An 18,695-nucleotide genomic window follows, 5' to 3' on the forward strand; every position below is an offset into this window, starting at 1 on the left:
TGCTAAACACATGGTAAAAAGAAAGCAACACTTGAGTTGAACACATTTTGATACTACTTTAAATGCAAGCATGTTTTGAAGTGTCTAAATAGTAACCTCACAGCACTGCTTGTAGCAGTCTGTCCAAGAGATTTCTCTCAGAGGATTTAAAGGTATTAGTGGTGGAATATCTTACAATCTCAGTGCAAGAACTTAAGCCTTTAAGAAATTCGCCAGCCCTACTGACATTGAAAAGGTTAACTATAAATGTTTGTTCTTTTGTTTAATGGCAGTGTCTGAACCTGCTGGGCTGAGCAGGGACAGTGCTCTGTGCTTCAGGGCACTCAGGCTTGAGGCTTCTGCTGTGCCAGCAGAAATTTGCATCCAAGATTAAGCAGAGGTGTTTTCCTTCTCTTGGAACTCGTTAAATGTACTTTACAGAAACACTTGTCTGTTCCCTTCACCTCAGTTTTCTCAGAGTTAGGAATGCAAATGAACGTTCCCAGAATTTGGGCTTTTGAATTACAACCTTTTCCAGTTGCCTTTTTGATTTATTGAATGATAAAAACATATTTAAATAGTTTGTTCTCCACATCAACTTAATTCTAAACATTCACAGAAGGAAAGCAGGAATAGAAGTCTGTTTCCTCACAGCTGTCAGCATTGTCTCACTTGAAAATAAGCAGAGCCTTATGCGGTCAGAGGTTCTAAAAGCCTTTTATTATTGCTTCAAAGCAGATACATTTGATAAACATACCTTATGTCATTCTGTTGTGCATTTGTGTGGAAATCAGAATGAAGCAGGATGTTTTTAGGAGTCTCAGCATCTGGTAACTGTTTGTAAATATTAGATTCACGCTTCTCTGCTTCAAGCAGGTTTTGTTCTAGCAAGCACTGAAGTGAAAGTTAGTGAGTGCATTGATCCATTGATGATGGGATCAGGACAATATTTTAAAAATTAGAAATTTCTCCTTTCCCGGGGACAAGTTCTTACTGTGTCGAGGTATTAGGTAAAAAAGAGAACTGAGGGAAATGTTTGTAATGATACATTTTCAACTAAATTTATTCTTCCTGAACCAATGAAATGATTCTTCAGTTAACCCACTTGAAAACAACTGTGTGGCATTTTGCATGAACTTTCTTGCTCCTAAGATGGCTCTGCTTTAACTCTACATTCACATTATCAGACTTCCCAATAGGGCTGGTTCTTCATGACTAGTGACATTAATGCTTGTGGTTATGTGGTTGGCAGAATAAACCCTGGTGCCTGGAAGAATCAGCAGGAGCAAGCTGGTGGCATGAGGTGTTCACCTGGTGCAGTGACAACCACTTCTGTAGGCACCTGGATAGATTTTGACTCATCTCACGCTATGGTGATGTGTGCTGTAACTGAATCAGAAAAAGCAGCTAATTGGTGAAACAGGGAATGGTTGATTACTTTTGTGCTGGATCGTGGGATTTCTTTCACCTCCTGACAGGACTGCTGGACTTGCTACAGGACCTCTAAAAATCTCTGAGGGAAGTGGCAAGTTGAAATTACCTTAAACCTAATAGAATGTGCTGGATTGTGAGAAACAGGGTCTTGTGATGAATTGGGAGCTGGGGAGGTAAAAGGAACAATATTGTCTTCATCAGCATTGTGTGACACAGTGAGAGTGTGGGGATGTACAACTGGGAAGCATCAGGACCAGTTCAGAGCCTGTATTCCTCTTTGTGCTTCCTCTCTGTACTCACACTTCCTGGTCAGCTGCACCTTGTCCTGGTGGTGTTGGTTTAGGACACAGCTGCACATCTCACAGCCAAGCAGGTGATGGGGATTTCACAGCCCATGGAGAGCTGCTGTGCAGCCCCCTGTCCCCTGGGACTGCCTGAGGGCTCAGCTCTACTTTGAGATGGGCCACATGGTGTACTGGCACAGTGCTGTGGGACACGCTTGGCTGTGTGGCAGGTTTCAGGGAGTGGTCTGGTGAAGGTGGACTGTTCATAGCCAGAGATATAAACCAACCCAAGTGTGTAGACTGTGAATTCCTGGTGGATTTCTAAGAAGCAACACTAGTGCATCTGAGCTGGGGAGAGATATTGCTGAATAGGTTTGCTTCTACTGTGCTCCAGTTCTACTACTGGTCATGCTTTATTGCTTTTCTAGTCCAGTCTCATTTAGAGATGTATTGGAACAACTTTCCTCTTATGGCCAGAGAAACTGAAAGAACCACAGTCTGTAGCAGAACAAAAGGAGAAGCCAATTATGCTGACAAAATAGAAATTTCACTGATTTTGTCAGTTGCAGAACACCAACCTGTGGTAACCCAAGTGTGGGACAAATGTGCCTCTTGCTGAGCTCTGAAACTACCCAGTCAAGCAGCAAGCACATGGTAAAACTGGGTGAAAATAGGTCTGCACAAAGATAGAATGCTGCCCAACTGCCTTGTGCTCCTGTTCTTCCTGTAAGGACTTCAAAAGGAAGTCACAGATATTGATTTTTTTCACAGTTAAAAAAAACCCCAGCCCCTGACAGTCAACTGTGGCAATAGATCTTTCCACCTCCAGAGTACATTTTTCTCATCCTTTTCCCTGCTTGCTTCTTCTGCTCCTCTGGGAACAGCACTACAGCCCTACCTGAAGAGTCATAGCAAAGAGAGAATAGCCACAAGATGCCAGAGATTCTAGATAGTAACCCTTGAAAATACCAGTCTCCTAATTTCTCTTATATTGACATGGGGAGTCTTGGTCCCTGCATATGAAGTGAATAAATAATGAATTTCTAATTAATTAGTTTCTCCTGACATCATCACCCATTTAAGATCTGATGCCCCATTGCAAACAGAACATAAGTTTTTGTCTTCTAGCCAAGAGCTGGAAAGCTCTCATCTGAAAACCAAAAATCTACGTACTGTGAGTGAGTGGTCGTTTTCCTCTTTTCTCACTCCTACCCAATTGGTGTCAGACTTTGTCAGTGCTTTGATGTAATCTCACTTTATCTGTGTTTTGCCTGGGACTGTGGTAAGATTCCTCCTCCTCATGTTGCCTACAAGCCTGTGCAAGTTAGTTACCTGCACCTCTCAAATTGCAAAATAGAACAAAGGGGCTTTCCTCCAGTCCAGCAGCTCCCCTGCAATAAAAAAAAATCCCCAGCAGAAGAAAAGCCAAATCTTCTGCTGTCAGCACCCTTCATACTCGAGAAAGGCAAGCTCAGGAGAGGATCTGATCAGTGTGTGTTCTCTATCCTCTTTCATTGACTGTTACTACGTGGTTGACTTTAGAGTTGCTTTGACATCCCTGGGACTGGGGCCAAAATGGAATTAATCAGAAAAGACTAGAACCATGCATAACGGGCTTCTTGTCAAACCACTTTCTGCTAAACTCAGCAGAACCTGAGCATGACGGAGAATAGGGGGCTAAATGGGAAGGAAATTGCTAGCACAGATGTTTAATGTGTGGTTGCAAATAGCAGTCTCCTCCCTTTTGTGTAACTCAGACTAAAGAATACTCGTGTGTGCATCATCCAAGAGCATCTCAGTCTTGAGTGATGCTGGACCTGAGAAGTATGGTGATAGAGCAATACTGTAAGTTGTAATTGCTCCATTTTTGTTTGAATAATACCTATTGATCCAAGGAAAAGCATACGCCAAACCTCAAGAGGAACAACAGAGTTGGCTTTAAATAATTCAGAACATTCAACACTTTCTTTTTCTCTTTCAAGTAATGGGGTCAAATTCATTTCTGATTTGCCTCCAATAATTTGAAGAGAATTAAACCATTACTGTCATTTATTATTTGTGTGTTTGGCACAGTGCAAGACACATCAGGAATGAATGTAGTCCATTATGTTTTTGGACATAAGTTCTGTCTGTGAATTCCAGTGCCTGAACTTAAGCACTCACTACACTATCACCTCTAGAATAATGTTTCTAGTACCTTGAAAAATAACCTTGATATGTCCTTAGGGCTTAATTTTAAGGGACCTGAGCTTGGCTGTAGTTGAAAATTATAGTGACGATCCCCTGACAATGCAAAAACTATTTTCTGGAGCAATTTTTGATCAACAGAGGATTTCTTAATTATCTCCTTATTTCGCAAGTCATGCTGCAGCACATCAGCATATGCTGAGGTTTGTTGGTCAGAGGGTATTGCTGGCTGTTTTCCCCTTCTACCTCTTATGCCCTCTCATGAATATGGAGAATCTAATAGGTTTTGGTATTATGAACATGTCTGTCCTTAATAAAAGACTTGCTGCAGTCTGCAAATCTGATACCATCCATTGCAGTCCTCTGCAGTACACTGAATTCCAGCAGAAACCTCGCTGCCCCACATGTCCCCCTCACAGGGAGCTACATTTTTACTATTCAGTGCAGAAGTTCCCGTTTTCTCACCTTATCAGGTAAACAAACAGTGTACTTCTGGATTTATGATGTTGGTTTTTCATCCTATGCCCAAAATGTTGATAAATGTGTGAGATAACTTTCCACCAGTTTGCAGCATTAAATGTTCCACAGAGATGATCTCTAGCCAAAGGCCTTGGCATGCAGACAAGTTTATTACAGAGACACTCCCTGTGTGCCCATTTGAAAGTTTCTTTAGATTTGTAGAAAGATTTGGCAATTCACAAAAATTGGGTATATCCATATAGGCTTTTCTGACAAAATTAGCCAGATGCATATGATTTTTAGTGTGTTTTACTGACACTAACAGCATTGTCCTGGGCTTATGTTTCTACAGCCAAAACACCCCAATCCGGACTGGCGCTACTCTGCGTCCCTGAGGGCAGGAATGCAAAGGTATGTGTGGTGTTTCTCCAGAGAAGGGGAATTCTGTGGTTTTTTCCTCTGTGAAAAGGACAGAGTTTCTTCTGATGCCCTAGATTGATGATATCTATGCTTAGATGGAAAGCACCTGAGTTCTGCTGCTGCCACTTCCAATCTCCACATGCTACAGATTCAGTCTGACTTGCATCTTATGCTGTTATTGTGCTCCTGTAGAGCTGTGCTGTTCTTTCTTTTTACCTTCTGCTTTTGTATCTGTTGACTGTCAAGGCATAATTGTTCCAATTATTGAATCATTTAATTGTCATTATATACTTTTTGTTCATTTTAAAGCTCCCTGTAATCATCAGTGCTGATGTTTCAATAGTCAGTCTGCATTTCCATCTTCTTGTTTCTCATTACCATAAAAGTAGCTGCTCCTGCAGCAGGTTTATTAACCACATGGTGCAATCAAGAAGATTAATACAGTTGAAAGGACTTTTTGAAGATATGAGATGGATTTTCAAAGAAGGAAAAGTGGGGGTTTTGTCCAAATCTCTTTAGACATCTTTGAAAATCTGCTGCTTAATATCGCAAGCAGTCTGCTATAATTTTCTACTCAGTACACTTGGAAAAAGAGAATTATACTAAAATTGTTTCTGTAGAGCCTAAATCAAACAGTATTTTTGCTCTCCCTAAGCAGACTAGAAAACTGGGTCTAAATTCAGTTGCAATCTGATGTGATTAGTAAGATTCCCATACAGGTTTAGATGCAGTCATAAGGCTGCAGTCATTCCTAGTGGCATCACAAAGTGAGGGTGGTATGAGTTCCTCAAAATTGTTGGTGCAGTGGTACTGTGCCTTTGTCCATTATCCAGAGGGCAGAAGGGTTTTTATAAGAATCAAGTCCTAAATTCAGAGTCACACTGTGCTTCATGTGGGTGAGGACACAGAGTGACTCCCAACTGACTTTGAGATGCTGTGTGAAAAGGAATCTAAACCTCAAGGACCAAAAGCAAAGGAAGACAGAGCAAGCTTGACTTTGTAGCCTACTGGGCAAGCTGTTTTCTTTCTTTTATATTCCTGCTGTGACTTTCAATTTTTTTTGTAATCCATAACTGCAAAATCAATGAACAGTCTGGGGAGCAGGATCCTGAAGAAGGAATTCTGCCTACCTGAGCGCCTTATCTGCTGGTCCTGAGTCAGGCATGCTCTTGGGGATCCACATTCCTTTCTATACAAAGTTCAAGTTCTTGTCTGAAGCTGCTTGAACAATTAATGAAAAGTAAGAGCTTATTTAAAACCATTCATCCCACAAGACTAATGGGGCCTTTCTGGGAGATTGTAGATGTTCCTCTGCTCTCTCGCATCAGCAGCCCCTGTCCTTACCTGAAACCTCAGGTTCTGAGCCTGTGTGCCCTGCCCAGCTGATGGTTTTCATAAAATGCTGATTTTTCATAAAACTTGTAGAAATTTGGTACCCTTGATGTCTGCCACATTTGGATGAAACGGCCCCTTGAGTTCAGCTGGAAGTGTGAAAGGGAGTGCGAAGCCAATAAGCAGAGACAGGGACACAGTCACAGAATCCTGTTTCTCTTAAGGAACTGCATATAAATATAATGCTTAGTTTTGCATTAAAAATAGCAGATTTTTTCTTTTCCTTCCATGTAAGGTGCAAATTGGTGCTTTCAACGCCCAGTGCTCATGATGTGACACTGTAAAATTTGCTGTGTTAGATTTTGCATTTGAGAAAATGTATTTCTCTTCCTGAATTGCTCACGAGAAATGTGCAGTAACCCAGGAAGGTGGGATCTGTTAAAATGGCACAATGACAGAAGATCAGAACTAACTCCACCAACTTTTTAATCATTTGCCTAATGTTGCTACATCCTAATAGCAAAGATGTGTCACTTCCTTGTTAGTGACTCCCAGTCAATGAGAGGAAAGTGTCCTGCAGGTGTTTGTTTTATAAGTTACTCCACAACTGTGTTTTAGTAAATAATCAAAGGTATTTTTTGCAAGTCAAAACAGCTGGTTCTCGTGCTGCTAACATCATGTAATACTGTAGGAGTAGCTGCACAGTGATAAATAGTTGTGAACTTTGAAGAGTGACAGGAAAGGGAAATGCTGTGAAGTCCAGGGCAGAAGGGAACTGTATAATCCAACTGTGATATTTGCTTATCCAGTGCTGTGCATATGGAGGAGGCAGGAGTCCTGCGTGGAGGACCAGCAGGGCCTGATCAGCAGTGGCCAACAGTCTCCAGTGCTACAGCAGGTAAGGATGTGAAAATCCAGAATATTTGTGAAGAACTAATGTTAACTGCAGTAGACCTCCTGATGCTTCTAGTTAATTTTTCCTCTGTTTGGTATCTCTGAGTGAAGACCCTCAGGTGAGCTCAGCTGGTCAGAGCATGGTGCTAATAACCCCAAGGCTGTGGGCCCAATCCCTGTATGAAATAGGAGCCATTCACTTAGGACTTGGACTTGATGATCCTTGTGGATCCCTTCCAACTCAGAATATTCCGTGATCTGGATATAAAGTTCTTGTAAATTAATCTGTGGAATCTAAATAGAGTGGAACAACAAAGCATAAAATACATCTTCTTCTTTACTCAGTCTCAGATGAGCACTGGAGATAAGAGTCCCTGATCCCAGCTTTCACCCTGCTTTTGGAGGTTACTGGTTTGTGTAATGGAATGATGGAATAATGGTTCAGTTCTGATGTGTGTATTCAGGTGTGTGTATTCCAGAGCTGATTTGCCCTCCATTTCAAAAGAGCAGTAAAACTGGGCTAGGAGCTTATCAGTTTTCCTTTTGTTATTTTTACAAAGCCAGTAAATCTCTTTGAATGTCTCTTCTCATTTTACTTTCCTGTGGTGAAATCAGACCTAATTTTTTTACTAGCTGTTTTCATTCACTAATACACGATGATGGAAACTAAAACGTTATTTATTTGTCAAAATAAATTACTAAAAGCATGGTTTAGAATGCAGCTTTATTTACTCTGTCACTGACTGATGACTTCACAGCAGTCAATAAGAATTGACAGAGGGTTCTCATGGAGTTTAGAAAAAAAATCACCTGGATGTTTTGCAGTGCAGACAAAAAAAATATTCTCACTTTTGATTTTGGAGCAGAAACAGTGTAGAGACATAGAGGAGCAGTCAGTCACTGTTTTCAGCTGTGTCCAAACTGAACTGTAAACTCAGTGGATACCCTATGTAGGGTGGTGAGCCCTGGATGGCAGCTCTGTGAGCTCTGCCAGTCAGGAATTCAAATGAGGAGTGATGCTCATATCACAGAGGCAGCTCAAATGCTGGGAAGTGGGGTCTCCAGGAGAAAAATATGATAGTTGCTTTGTTTAATCTTTTTGGTGCAAACTTTTCATTTTACTTAAAGGGGAATTTCACCTGAATAAGGGGCTGAGGAACAACTCGAGGATTTGCAATCACAGTTACAACATCCACAAATTAATGGTGCCCAGCAAAACCTGCACTTGTGTTGGAGAACGGCTGTTTGCAGAAACAGATTTGAAAATTAATTTAGTATATAATGGGCCCCTGGGCTATCACCTGGGGCTTGTGTGCCCTTCCTTCTGTTGCAGGCTTTGCAGGAAGACACAGCCTTTGCAGAATATGAGGGGTGTGTGACTATTGAGCTTGCATTTGAAAATGTCACCACAAGTACACTCTAACCTTTGCAAGGGGTTCCCTCAGGCTTTCAGCTGCACTAATCATCCTTGACTGAGCACTCAGTGTATTGCCTTACACCAGTTCAATATGGATACAAACATTCCCCAGATGTTTGCTTGCTGGTACTGCCAATTTCCAGGCACCTGAATGTAAGGGCAAAGGTAGGATGGTTCTGTCATCTGAGAAGGTCCATTGACATTTGGGTCCCAGAGCCCTGTTCCATTATCTGGAGTCCTACTTGCTCTTCTTTTTTGGGTCTTATCATTTTAGACTTGCTTGGGGAACCTGAACATCTCTTTGAGCAGAAGTAACCCTTGGCTCTAATGCTGCTTCCCTCCGTGACTTGTGAGGCACTTGTGCAATGAATGCATCCCTGCACAAAGATTATTTTGTTTTGTCTTTGTCCACTCCCAAGGGATTAGTGACCCTGATATTACATTAATTAGACCTTTTTTTTTGGTAGTGGGTTTCAGATAATATTCTTCTCCTCTCTTTGTACCCAAAAGCTGTAGATATCCCTGATCCTTAATAGCAAACAGGTGTTTAATGGAGAAACGGCAGGATTAATTAGCTTTGGTAGCCTCAGCACATCACATATTTAGCAAATTACTACCACTGATTTAGAATCTTGCCTATAGTTTCCCACAGATCTCTTTTCCAGTGGTTCTTTCTTTTTTTGTTATTAGGTTCAAGACCTGTAATAACAAGTCAAGTGTTAAATCTGTAAATCCTTAGTTCCTAATATATAGCTGAACTTGAACATCATCACCTGTTTTTCAGCAAATATGGGTTGCCCAAGCAAAACCTGGTCCTTATTTGACTGACAGCATTCCTGTTGACTTTATTAATATTTCATCCATGCAAAGGACAGTGAATTTGGATCTGGCAGTTTTTAATTGTGTTTGCACCTTCTTAGGCACCAGTCCAACAGATTTTAGGTTTGCAGTCAGGAAACTTCCAGGTGAGGTGGGACAGGAAGGTTCAAACTCCCTCTGGCTTTGAGTTTAGCTCTCTGGGGCATGCTATTAGTCCCCCACACACTGTATAGTGAGTTCAGGGAATGAAGACAGATTTCTGGTTCCTGATCTATGTCCTTTGACAGTTTTGACAATTCTATCAGACTTTGGATGACCACTAATCTGAGTGAACTCTGTTTTTTTGATCACTAACTCAGAATAAAAGGAGCTTGATTGGCAAAAATGGTGAGAGCTCATAACAGAAACTAGGATGAACAGAAATTTTGCTCTAGACATAAAACACTGAAGATTTCTGAATAAATCAGACTTATGAATAATTCAGAGCTTAGAGTTAGTAGGCATTAGACAAATCTGCGTGTATTTCTCTGTGCTGCTGGTTCCAATCTACAAAACAGAACTGGTGTAATGCAAATGCTTCACAAAAACAGTCTAAAGATGGTTTCATAGCACAAGTAAGACCCAGGAGAACAATAAGGATTTGTGATGAAAAACAGTCATGAGAAATTTCAAATCCTGTATTCAACGTAGACTTCATGTGTGTGCAGTAAATAAGACACTGGGCCACACACCATTTGTAGAGAGGGGAAAATAAAATACTTCCATTCAGACAGTTCTGTAAAAGATGAAAGGATCTCATGCTAAAATCAGCATCTGAAATTTGTCAGTGTGTAGGTGAAGCTATGGGTGAAATGCTGGCATCTCTGAAGCCCATGTCAGGTAGCCCACAGACTTTCAGGAAATTAGGATTTCAGTGTCTACCCTTACAAATATGCACAAGGGACTGAATTAAGGTTGCCTAGGCAAATGCCATCCTAAAATACAGTAATTTTGTACTTCTGCTTTTGCAGTGGTAACATTCTTCTAAATATATCTGCTATTTCTTTTCCTTTTCTCAGGGAATTAGCTGGGGAGGAGAGGTGATAACCCTGTTTTTTAAAGCTCCCACAGATCATTGTCCTTCCTGTGCTGGGGCCCCAGAGTTGGATGCAGTGCAATTATTTTAACAGAGCCTGTCTGCACTGCCTGGGCTCTCCCAAGGATGCGAGGACACCAGACAGCCCATCATGGACTGGTTGGGAGCACTGCAGAAAGAAATTTTTCCCTGTGAGGGTGGTGAGGCCCTGGCACAGGGTGCCCAGAGAATCTGTGGCTGTCTCATCCCTGGAAGTGTTCAAGGCCAGTTTGTATGGGGCTTGGAGCAACCTGGGCTAGTGGAAGGTGTCCCATGGCAAGGGTGTGAAACAAGATGATTTATAAGGTCCCTTTATACAAAGCTCTTTGCCTCCCATCACCCCAAATCGGACTCTTTCAGTGTTTTTCCTCTGAAATTTGTGTGTCTCACAGATTTTCCTGGTTTTATTCAGTTTTTCCTGCTGTTCCTTACTTCCTGCCTAACTGTGACCTTCTCACATGTGCCATGCTAGCTAGGGGTATTCCTTGCCCACTTACCCCTAGACTTGGGTTTATGCTGGGAACTACAGTTTCTCTGGAATATTTGTATTGTTCTCAGAGGATGGTTCCTGCTGCAATCACCTGGAATGCAGGCAAGCTCCATTGATGGGGCATGAGATGCAGAATAAGTGATGAATTCTGAAAATTAAATGTGAGGCAACTGTAAATATGTCAAATAAGCAAAATGGCCTGAAAGGTAAAGTCAGTCTTCCTCATGAGTTTTGTACTGCTGGTTTGGGGTAGGGTGTTGTGAACAGAATGACTGTGGGAAAACTGTGAAGTAAGGAGAGGGGTTCTTGTGTGGATTTTAAGAAAAATGTCCAAGAATGCCTTGATAGGGAAAGAAATCATTATAATTGTCCACTGCTAGTTGTGGCAATCCCAATTCTCTGTTTCACAGACTACTTTGGATGTCAAGCAAGTAAATCCAACCTGAATAAGAATATTGTATCTGAAAGAGATACTTTGTCCCAATGAAACTGTGATAAGGGCCCAGATGAGATATAGGATGATAGTGTAAGGAGAGATCCGAGCAGATCTCTAAGGGCATGAGAGGGGACACCAGTAAAAAGCTTGCATAGAAAGGTGAGCACAGAGGATCTGGTAGAGAGAAACAATTGGAAGAGATGCCAGAAGGTCTGCAGGAGGCAGATAGCATTGGGAATGGCACAGTGTCGATTTTTAAGTGACTACTGAGCACAGGTCACTGGAAGAAAGATTGGCACACTGGGGCTGGGTAATAGATAGTGATGAGTGGGACAGAAAGCTGCACCGCAGTTGTTCTTTTCATGGAATGCCCATTTGACTTTGTCTGCATCTTTGAGTTCATGTAACAGCAGCACAGAAGGAATGAAAAGTATTGGGGGAGTGTTGACTCTCGATGTTAGAGCAGACACTGGTCTTGAAATCAGGCAGGCATTATGGTAGAGGCTCACAGGGTCCCACAGCACTGTCACAAAGCTCTTGGCCCCTGAATTAGTCTTCTGAAAATCAGGTTTAAAGAGCCTAAGAAAATAACTTAGAGGATGATGAGACCTAAGTTGTGACATATTTCATATGATAAAGCTTTACACTGTGGCTGTAAGTGGAGGACAATTTCTTCCTAAATGTCAGTGAGTTTCTATTCCCCTTCTTCAAATGACCTTCCTCATCTACAGAAAAAGGGTGCGATTAAGACTCATCAAGCAGTCACTGCAAAGAATGTTCAGGGGCTGAAAGTGCTGTTTCTTTGAGACTGTTAAAGGTTAATTTACAAATAACAGCAGAGTACACTGCTCTGGCTTAGCTTTAGCAGTTCATTGATTAAAGCTATAAAAGATAATAACTAATTAGCAACCCAGAATACAAAACTGGGTTCTTGGTTTGTTGCAGGATGCTGCAGCTGTTTAAAATGGAAGGAGCTAGAAAATGCAGCTGTGCATATCTAAAGCCTCTTCTTATTTTTTAAATTAATAACCAGTTTTCTATGGAATTTCATAATTCCAGTCTTCAAAAGCAGAAATATATAGAAAGCAAAATATCAGCCCTAAAATCCATACCTCGAGTGGTCTAAGAAACACTGTGATAGTATGTGTAATATTTTAAAGAACAGAATAGGGGAAATACAGAACAGCCTAGTTATTTCTGTTTCTCATGATAATTAATCTTCAAATCAGTGATTTAATAAATTCCCAAAATGAAAGTTCTAAGCAGCTCCTAAGACTACATAGGAAAGTACCACAGAGGTTTTGTTCACAGCCTCTTGTATCATGGAAAAAATCATCCCCACTAAGCACACTGAAGTAATTATTTGAAGCTGCAGTATCTATCAGCTCAGTGGAGTCTGGGAAAGGAAATCATGCCAGCTTACTTGGGTAGATGCAGTGCAACGACACAAACTGAAATAGAAATGATCTGCAAGGGTTATATAGGGCTACATCCCTTTCTTTTATTTTATGTTTAGATTTTGGTCATTGGATTCTCAAGTCAATTCCAGCCAGTTGCTGAGACCTTCGACATGATGTACAGTCCTCAGTTTTGCCCCTATTCCCAGAACACTTCATTCCCAGGACATTCCCTGCATACTTCCTGCTTTTTGGCTTTCCACTTCTGTTTGCTCCATTTTCACTTCTTTCTTGTTACCTATCTGGTTTGCCAAGTATGTACCTCTCTCTCTTTCTAAATTTTCTTGTTTATTCCTTCCATCTAATGACTTTGGTTTCTTCCTGCTCATCTGTCCACTGTCTCCCCTCTGTACTGTTATTTCAGGAATGTTGAAATGTAGATCACCAGCTTGGCCCCACATCACCTTTTCAATATTTCATACTGAACTAAGAATTTTCAGGGATAAATGCTTCTCATTTTGACAGCCTGATGGAAGCTGGAGAGGACTGAGAATTTCAAATGCTACTTAGACTGAAGAAAAGCATTTTGAAATCAAAAGGATTTTTTCAAAAGAGCATGTCAAAAGTACATATTTTTATGACAAATGCAACTTGATATACTGATCAAAGCTGATGACTGTTATGACCAGAAACTCATCTGCTTCACCCCATCCAAACTGTGGTTGAGCCAGCACTTTGGTCTTTCAATATTTGGAGTTGGGACTGGGTAAATTAATAGGTTAGTTTAGATTTCTGTTCAGCTGAGTGAGCAAAGAAAGGAGGGGGTGATAGATGATAATATACAGAAAGTGCAGTCATGACTTGGCTAAAGTTAAATTTACTTTCTGTTAATTTATCTTCCTCTTAGCTGCAAAACCCTCATGACTGACCTGAAATAGTGCTTGTGATCTTTATCAAGGGGTCCATTACTTTTCAGCAGCGTGTACCGAGTAAATGAGATGACATGGATGAGAGATTTAATAGCGTGTAATACCTTAGTCCTTGAAGGCTCAGTGTGAGGAAAAAAAGATAGGACTCATCAGAATTTGGAAAAGGCTAATGCTGGAAACTTCTAGATTGTGTGGTCTCTTTGACTTAATGTATTTGAATAAGACTTTGTGTTAATTTTGACTGTCAAAGCAATGGTCTTGGAAGAGTTTATGTCTTCATGTACAATGGCCAGTTCTTGATTTCACCTGCTGCAAATATTTGTGAGAAGAATTTACCTTTCTCATTAGGCCCAGGCAATGCAGAATGCATTTGTGCATCGCATCATTTAGTCCAGACCCTGTCTATGTGCATCTTTCCATTTGGATTGGGGCCACATTTGTCCCTGACTGGAGCCAGTTGTTGAATTTTCCCAGCTGGAGATGAAGTCCAACTTCTGATCCCCCCATGGGGTGATTGTTTCAATGAAGGTTTCTTAAAGGTAGGACTGATAGCTGCAGCTGAGATGTTAATAACACTGGGGACCTGCAAATTTTCTAAAACCAGGAATGAAGTAAGAGTAAAGGGGGCAGAAGGCTAGAGGTTTTCTGTGACTGAACAACATGAAGAAAGTCTTCTGAAACTGTGGACAAAAGCTGCTGCAGCTCCAGACTTTGTCATTTTAAGAACTGATAAAGAGATTTTACATAAGCAGTTTATCTGGCTATAATTTCTATGTTTAGGCACTAGGAGAAAGTTTAATGGCTATAACTGCTTGTCTACTTAATTCCTCCTTTCCTGTAATAATCTTTTTGCTTCCTCAAAATGGAGGTTAAATTCACACTTAAAAAATAAAAATACTTCTCATAACTGAGAAAAACATAAAAAGGGGGTGGGGGGGCAAATATAACATTTGCCAGATGATGTGATTACTTCTTCGACATCTGGTAGAACATTATTTTATAAGTACAAGAAAGTCAGATTTTCAAATCTAAGCAACTTTTTCACTGTCTTTTGCATTAGACATGTGTTTCCTTGTGATCTTGGTAACAATACCAGTGAGTTTGCCTTGTCTGCCTACTGGTAATATTTTGCAGCTACACAGAAGACATAGATTTTTATTCCTGTCTTTATTATTTTCTCAGCAGTTTCAATAAATAAATAGAAAAATCACTCCCTTGCCACTGTACTACCTGGGGTTGTGATCTTGTCAGAACTTATAAACTAAACAAGTGTTTATCTGGTCAGTACTTCAGGGAATTGATGGTAATCAAATTGTTTCCACTTGAGGTTACAGCTGCTTTATTTTTTCCCTGTTGTGCCTCGTTTTTGTGTGCATGGTTTGGAGGTTGTTTTTTATCTCTCTCTCTACTGCTGTGGGCTTAATTTTATTCTATTTTGATTTTTTTTTTAAAGAAAATATACTCAAGTAAATGTTAAAACAACCTATGGTATTTATGATCCCAGATGAATTTTAACCCTGTTGTCTCTTGCAATATACATTTTACTATCTGATAGAGAACAGATGGATAAAATAAGGACATTTCTAAGTAATGCTAAGAAATTCTGATCTGGAATGTATTTATATGGCAAGTGATGGAAGCAGAAAAGAGGTTGAGGGAGTCCAGACCACTCTCTGATATTGAATCTTCTCTTAATGGGTGTCTGCCTGTGTGCAGCACTTTGCTGTACACAAGGGTCATAAATGTATTTTTCATGTGTTTATTTTTGTAAGCAGGCATTGCTTCAGCGTCTGTTGTTAATGTTGTAGTGTGGCAGTGCCTCTCAGGTCAGATGGTGCTACACAAAGCCCATACAAATAGCAAAAGACAAGCCTTGCCTTAAGGAACTTGCCACTGACATGAGCAGGGCAGACGAAGTCTGGGAACACAAGGGAAAGGACACGTTCATTATCCTGGTTTAAAAAGAGGAAAAACAAAGTACAGCAAAACTAAAATTACTCTTATCACAGAGTCCTCTATGGGGCTGTTGATCAGCATCTACCTGGCCCAAAATGTTCTCACTGAGCAAAAAATAACAGCACTGTCAGACTGTTTTGGGGCTCTCCCTCGCAGCTCCGTTCCAGCCTGCTGAGCCATGGAGAGTCCATTAGGTCAGGACTTCCTGAACACTGGGCAGTTATTGTTCCAGCCCTCCTGTCTCACTGCAGTGCTTACAGGCCCTGTGCTTGTGCACTCAGACCTTTAGCAGCTCCCAAGCCCTGCTTTTGAAGATGCAAGCAGAGGCTGCTTCATGTTCCTCTGGGTCATGGGAGAGAGACTTTTTACAGGAGCACGGAGTGACAGGACAAGGGGGAATTGCTTCACAATGACAGAGTAGGTTTAGATTAGATATTAGGAAGAAATTCTTTCCTTTGAGGGTGGTGAGGCCCTGGCACAGGGTGCCCAGAGAAGCTGTGGCTGCCCCTGGATCCCTGGCAGTGTCCAAGGCCGGGCTGGATGGGACTTGGAGCAACCTGGTCTAGTGGAAGGTGTCCCTGCTGATGGCAGGGAGGTTAAAATGACATGGTCTTCAAGGCCCCTTCCAACCCAAGCCATTCTATGATTCTTATAATGATGTTTCTCTCTTTTGAACCTCTCTGATCTCTTGGCCATCCCCTTGTTTTGTTGAGACTCCAGAACAGGGCTGCATGAGGCAGAGAAAGCAATACGTGGATGTTTTTCCAGCACACATTCTGGCTATTTATGTAACATTGACCTAGAGATGCTGATTTTACTTCAAGAGCTAAACCCTGAACTCATTTGGTCATTACTTGTGTGCACTCGGAGGGTGTAATGAGAGATGTAGAACAGCAATAGCAGCACGCAAAGGCTTCCCCTTCATTATGGGGATTTAATTCTCAGAAAATCAAGGCTCTGGCTGTGGAGGAAATGAATCTGAATGCAGCTTCTCTGCTCTTGTCTTATATAATTACAGTCAGCCATCCCTAAAAGCATCCCCTCTTAGCATGCACACGCAACTAGCAAAATAAATGGGTTGATTAGGAAGCAAAAAAAACCACACCAGAAACCCTTTGTGGTCTTGTGGAACTGTTCCTATGTGCTTGTGCTGAGAAAAAGAGTGTGCTGCTTCTGTTTGCACAGGTAGATAGAACAGGTTCAGAGAACACAAGGGTGCAGCCTGAATGTCCCCACTCAGCATGCAGTGCTGGGGTCAGATACAAAGAGGTGACCAGAGCAAACCAGTTAACAGCAGCAGGTCATCCCACAACAAAGCTGTGGAGACTGGAGCTAGAACAGAACTGACTGAGAGTGGTGTGAATATGACAAAATTAACTTGCTTGTATTTTTATTGAGTTGGTTACTAGGAACAGGATAAGCGCTTCAAAAGAATAAGGGTGTGGAGTGACAGGACAAGGGGGATTGGCTTCAAACGTAGAGTAGGTTTAGGTTGGATGTTAAGAAGTTCTTTCTTCTTAATAAGAAGGGTGGTGAGGTACTGACACAGGTTGCCCAGAGAAAATGCAGCTGCTCCATCCCTGGAAGTGTTAAAGGCCAGGGGCTTGGAGGAACCTGGGATAGTGGAAAGTGTCCCTGCTCGTGGCAGGGGTTGGGACTAACTGAGCTTTAAGGTCCCTTCCACCCCAAGCCCTTCTATGATTTGCTGTTTGTGTCCCAGTTCTGTCTCATATGACTTCTTTTTGGGCTGTTCTGAAAAGGAGTCTTTGAAAAAGCAAGATTTGTTTCCTGACAAGCAAATCCTGTGCCAATGGATTCAGAGACTCTCTTGTGGTGTGTGTGCTATCCTGCAGCATAGAGTGAGGTGGGATTTGAGGGGCTGCAAAGGGAGTTCAAACTCCATTTATAGGTCAGACCTCAGGTGTATAATACTGAAGCACACGGAAAACAGGCTGCTGTCCTGGCTGGGAGTGGCACTAATTAGATACCTAATTGTGCAGCTAATCTCCTTAGGCTCACTTAGACAATTAAGGGCAAGAGAGGTCCTCTGCCCTTCCGTCTCTGCATTTGTCCCTGTGGTTACTAGAGCTGGCCAAGGGATTTTGCCTTAGGTAGGTTATGCCTTCTTATCCTGTAACCCCACCTCCTTGGCTTAGTGCCTGGTCCTTTGGAGGGCTTATTCTAGCTAAATTATTCAAACCTTGAAAAAAGAAACAGCTAGTTATTTCCAAGATGCAAGCTCTGATCTTCAAGTAATTTCGTATTTCAGCAGTTTTTTCATATGCAGAAAAATCAGCAGTTTTTTCATATGCAGATTTTTAATGCATTGAGAGGCACTTGAAAATCCAGAACCCAGACTACACTTACAAACAATCAGGAAAGCCATGAGCCTTCTTTAGTTCCCTTGATTAAATTGTCTGATGTTTTTGTTCCATATAATCACTTGAATATGGTAGCTGAGTTTAAAGGAAGAATGTTGTAAGACACAGTAAAATGAAAGAAGTTTTGACCAAAGGCAGTGAGTGAAAAATGGCAAAATAAATATTAAAAATATTTTCATAATACTGAAAAATGCAGAATAAACAATTCCTCCCCCAACCTTCCTTCAAACCCTGCCTGTAGACCTTACAACTTTGCTTTTAAGAACCGAAATCCAAACTGGAATTTTCTTTACCAAGGAACATTACACATTAAACACATCTTGGGATTTGCGGTCGCAGAGTACATTCTCCTCCCTCCTGCTCTCTGCTTTTCACCATCTCGTGCTGCATTTGTGATCCAGTATGCTCTCAGGAGCAAGAGACTGACATTTTAGTGGTAAATCAATTTGCACACCCATAGTGGTGGTTAAGTGGTCATAATTAATAACTACTGCAGCCGAATTGTCCACACCATTCCATTTCAAACTGCTCCTGTTGTTCTCTCTGACAATATAAGCAGACAGGCTCCAATGATTACAGTGTCCTTTCCAAATGCCCAGAGTCAAATGTCTTCAGTCACATGTAGAGGATAAATTCTCTCAAAAAAACCTGTGACTGCATCATGCATAGACTATCAGCAAGAGGAGTGGGCCAGCACCAGCCTGCTGATTCGGTTTCCAGGTGATTTTTTCTCTCTAGTTACCATGCATAATGTCATCTCTTCACGG

At 41.4% G+C, this 18,695-nt stretch overlaps 1 protein-coding gene across 4 annotated transcripts in view; it reads left to right on the top strand.

The window, feature by feature from the left end:
- The window catches only part of LOC309578479 (protocadherin alpha-C2-like), a gene marked incomplete at its 5' end in the record, with an annotated part of 148,128 nt that overhangs the window by 105,718 nt on the left and 23,715 nt on the right, over positions 1 to 18,695 (top strand). For 3 of the 4 annotated variants that reach the window (XM_082291151.1, XM_082291150.1, XM_082291149.1), the window contains 2 exons: positions 4,696 to 4,754; positions 6,905 to 6,993. In XM_082291151.1, coding sequence (XP_082147277.1) covers positions 4,696 to 4,754; positions 6,905 to 6,993 — 148 coding nt within the window. Of the gene's footprint in view, positions 1 to 4,695; positions 4,757 to 6,904; positions 6,994 to 18,695 lie in introns of all 4 variants that reach the window. The other variant, XM_082291152.1, reaches the window with a different exon arrangement.

This window comes from Coloeus monedula (assembly GCF_965178545.1).
Source record: "Coloeus monedula genome assembly, chromosome: 15".
Classification (NCBI taxonomy): domain Eukaryota; kingdom Metazoa; phylum Chordata; class Aves; order Passeriformes; family Corvidae; genus Coloeus; species Coloeus monedula.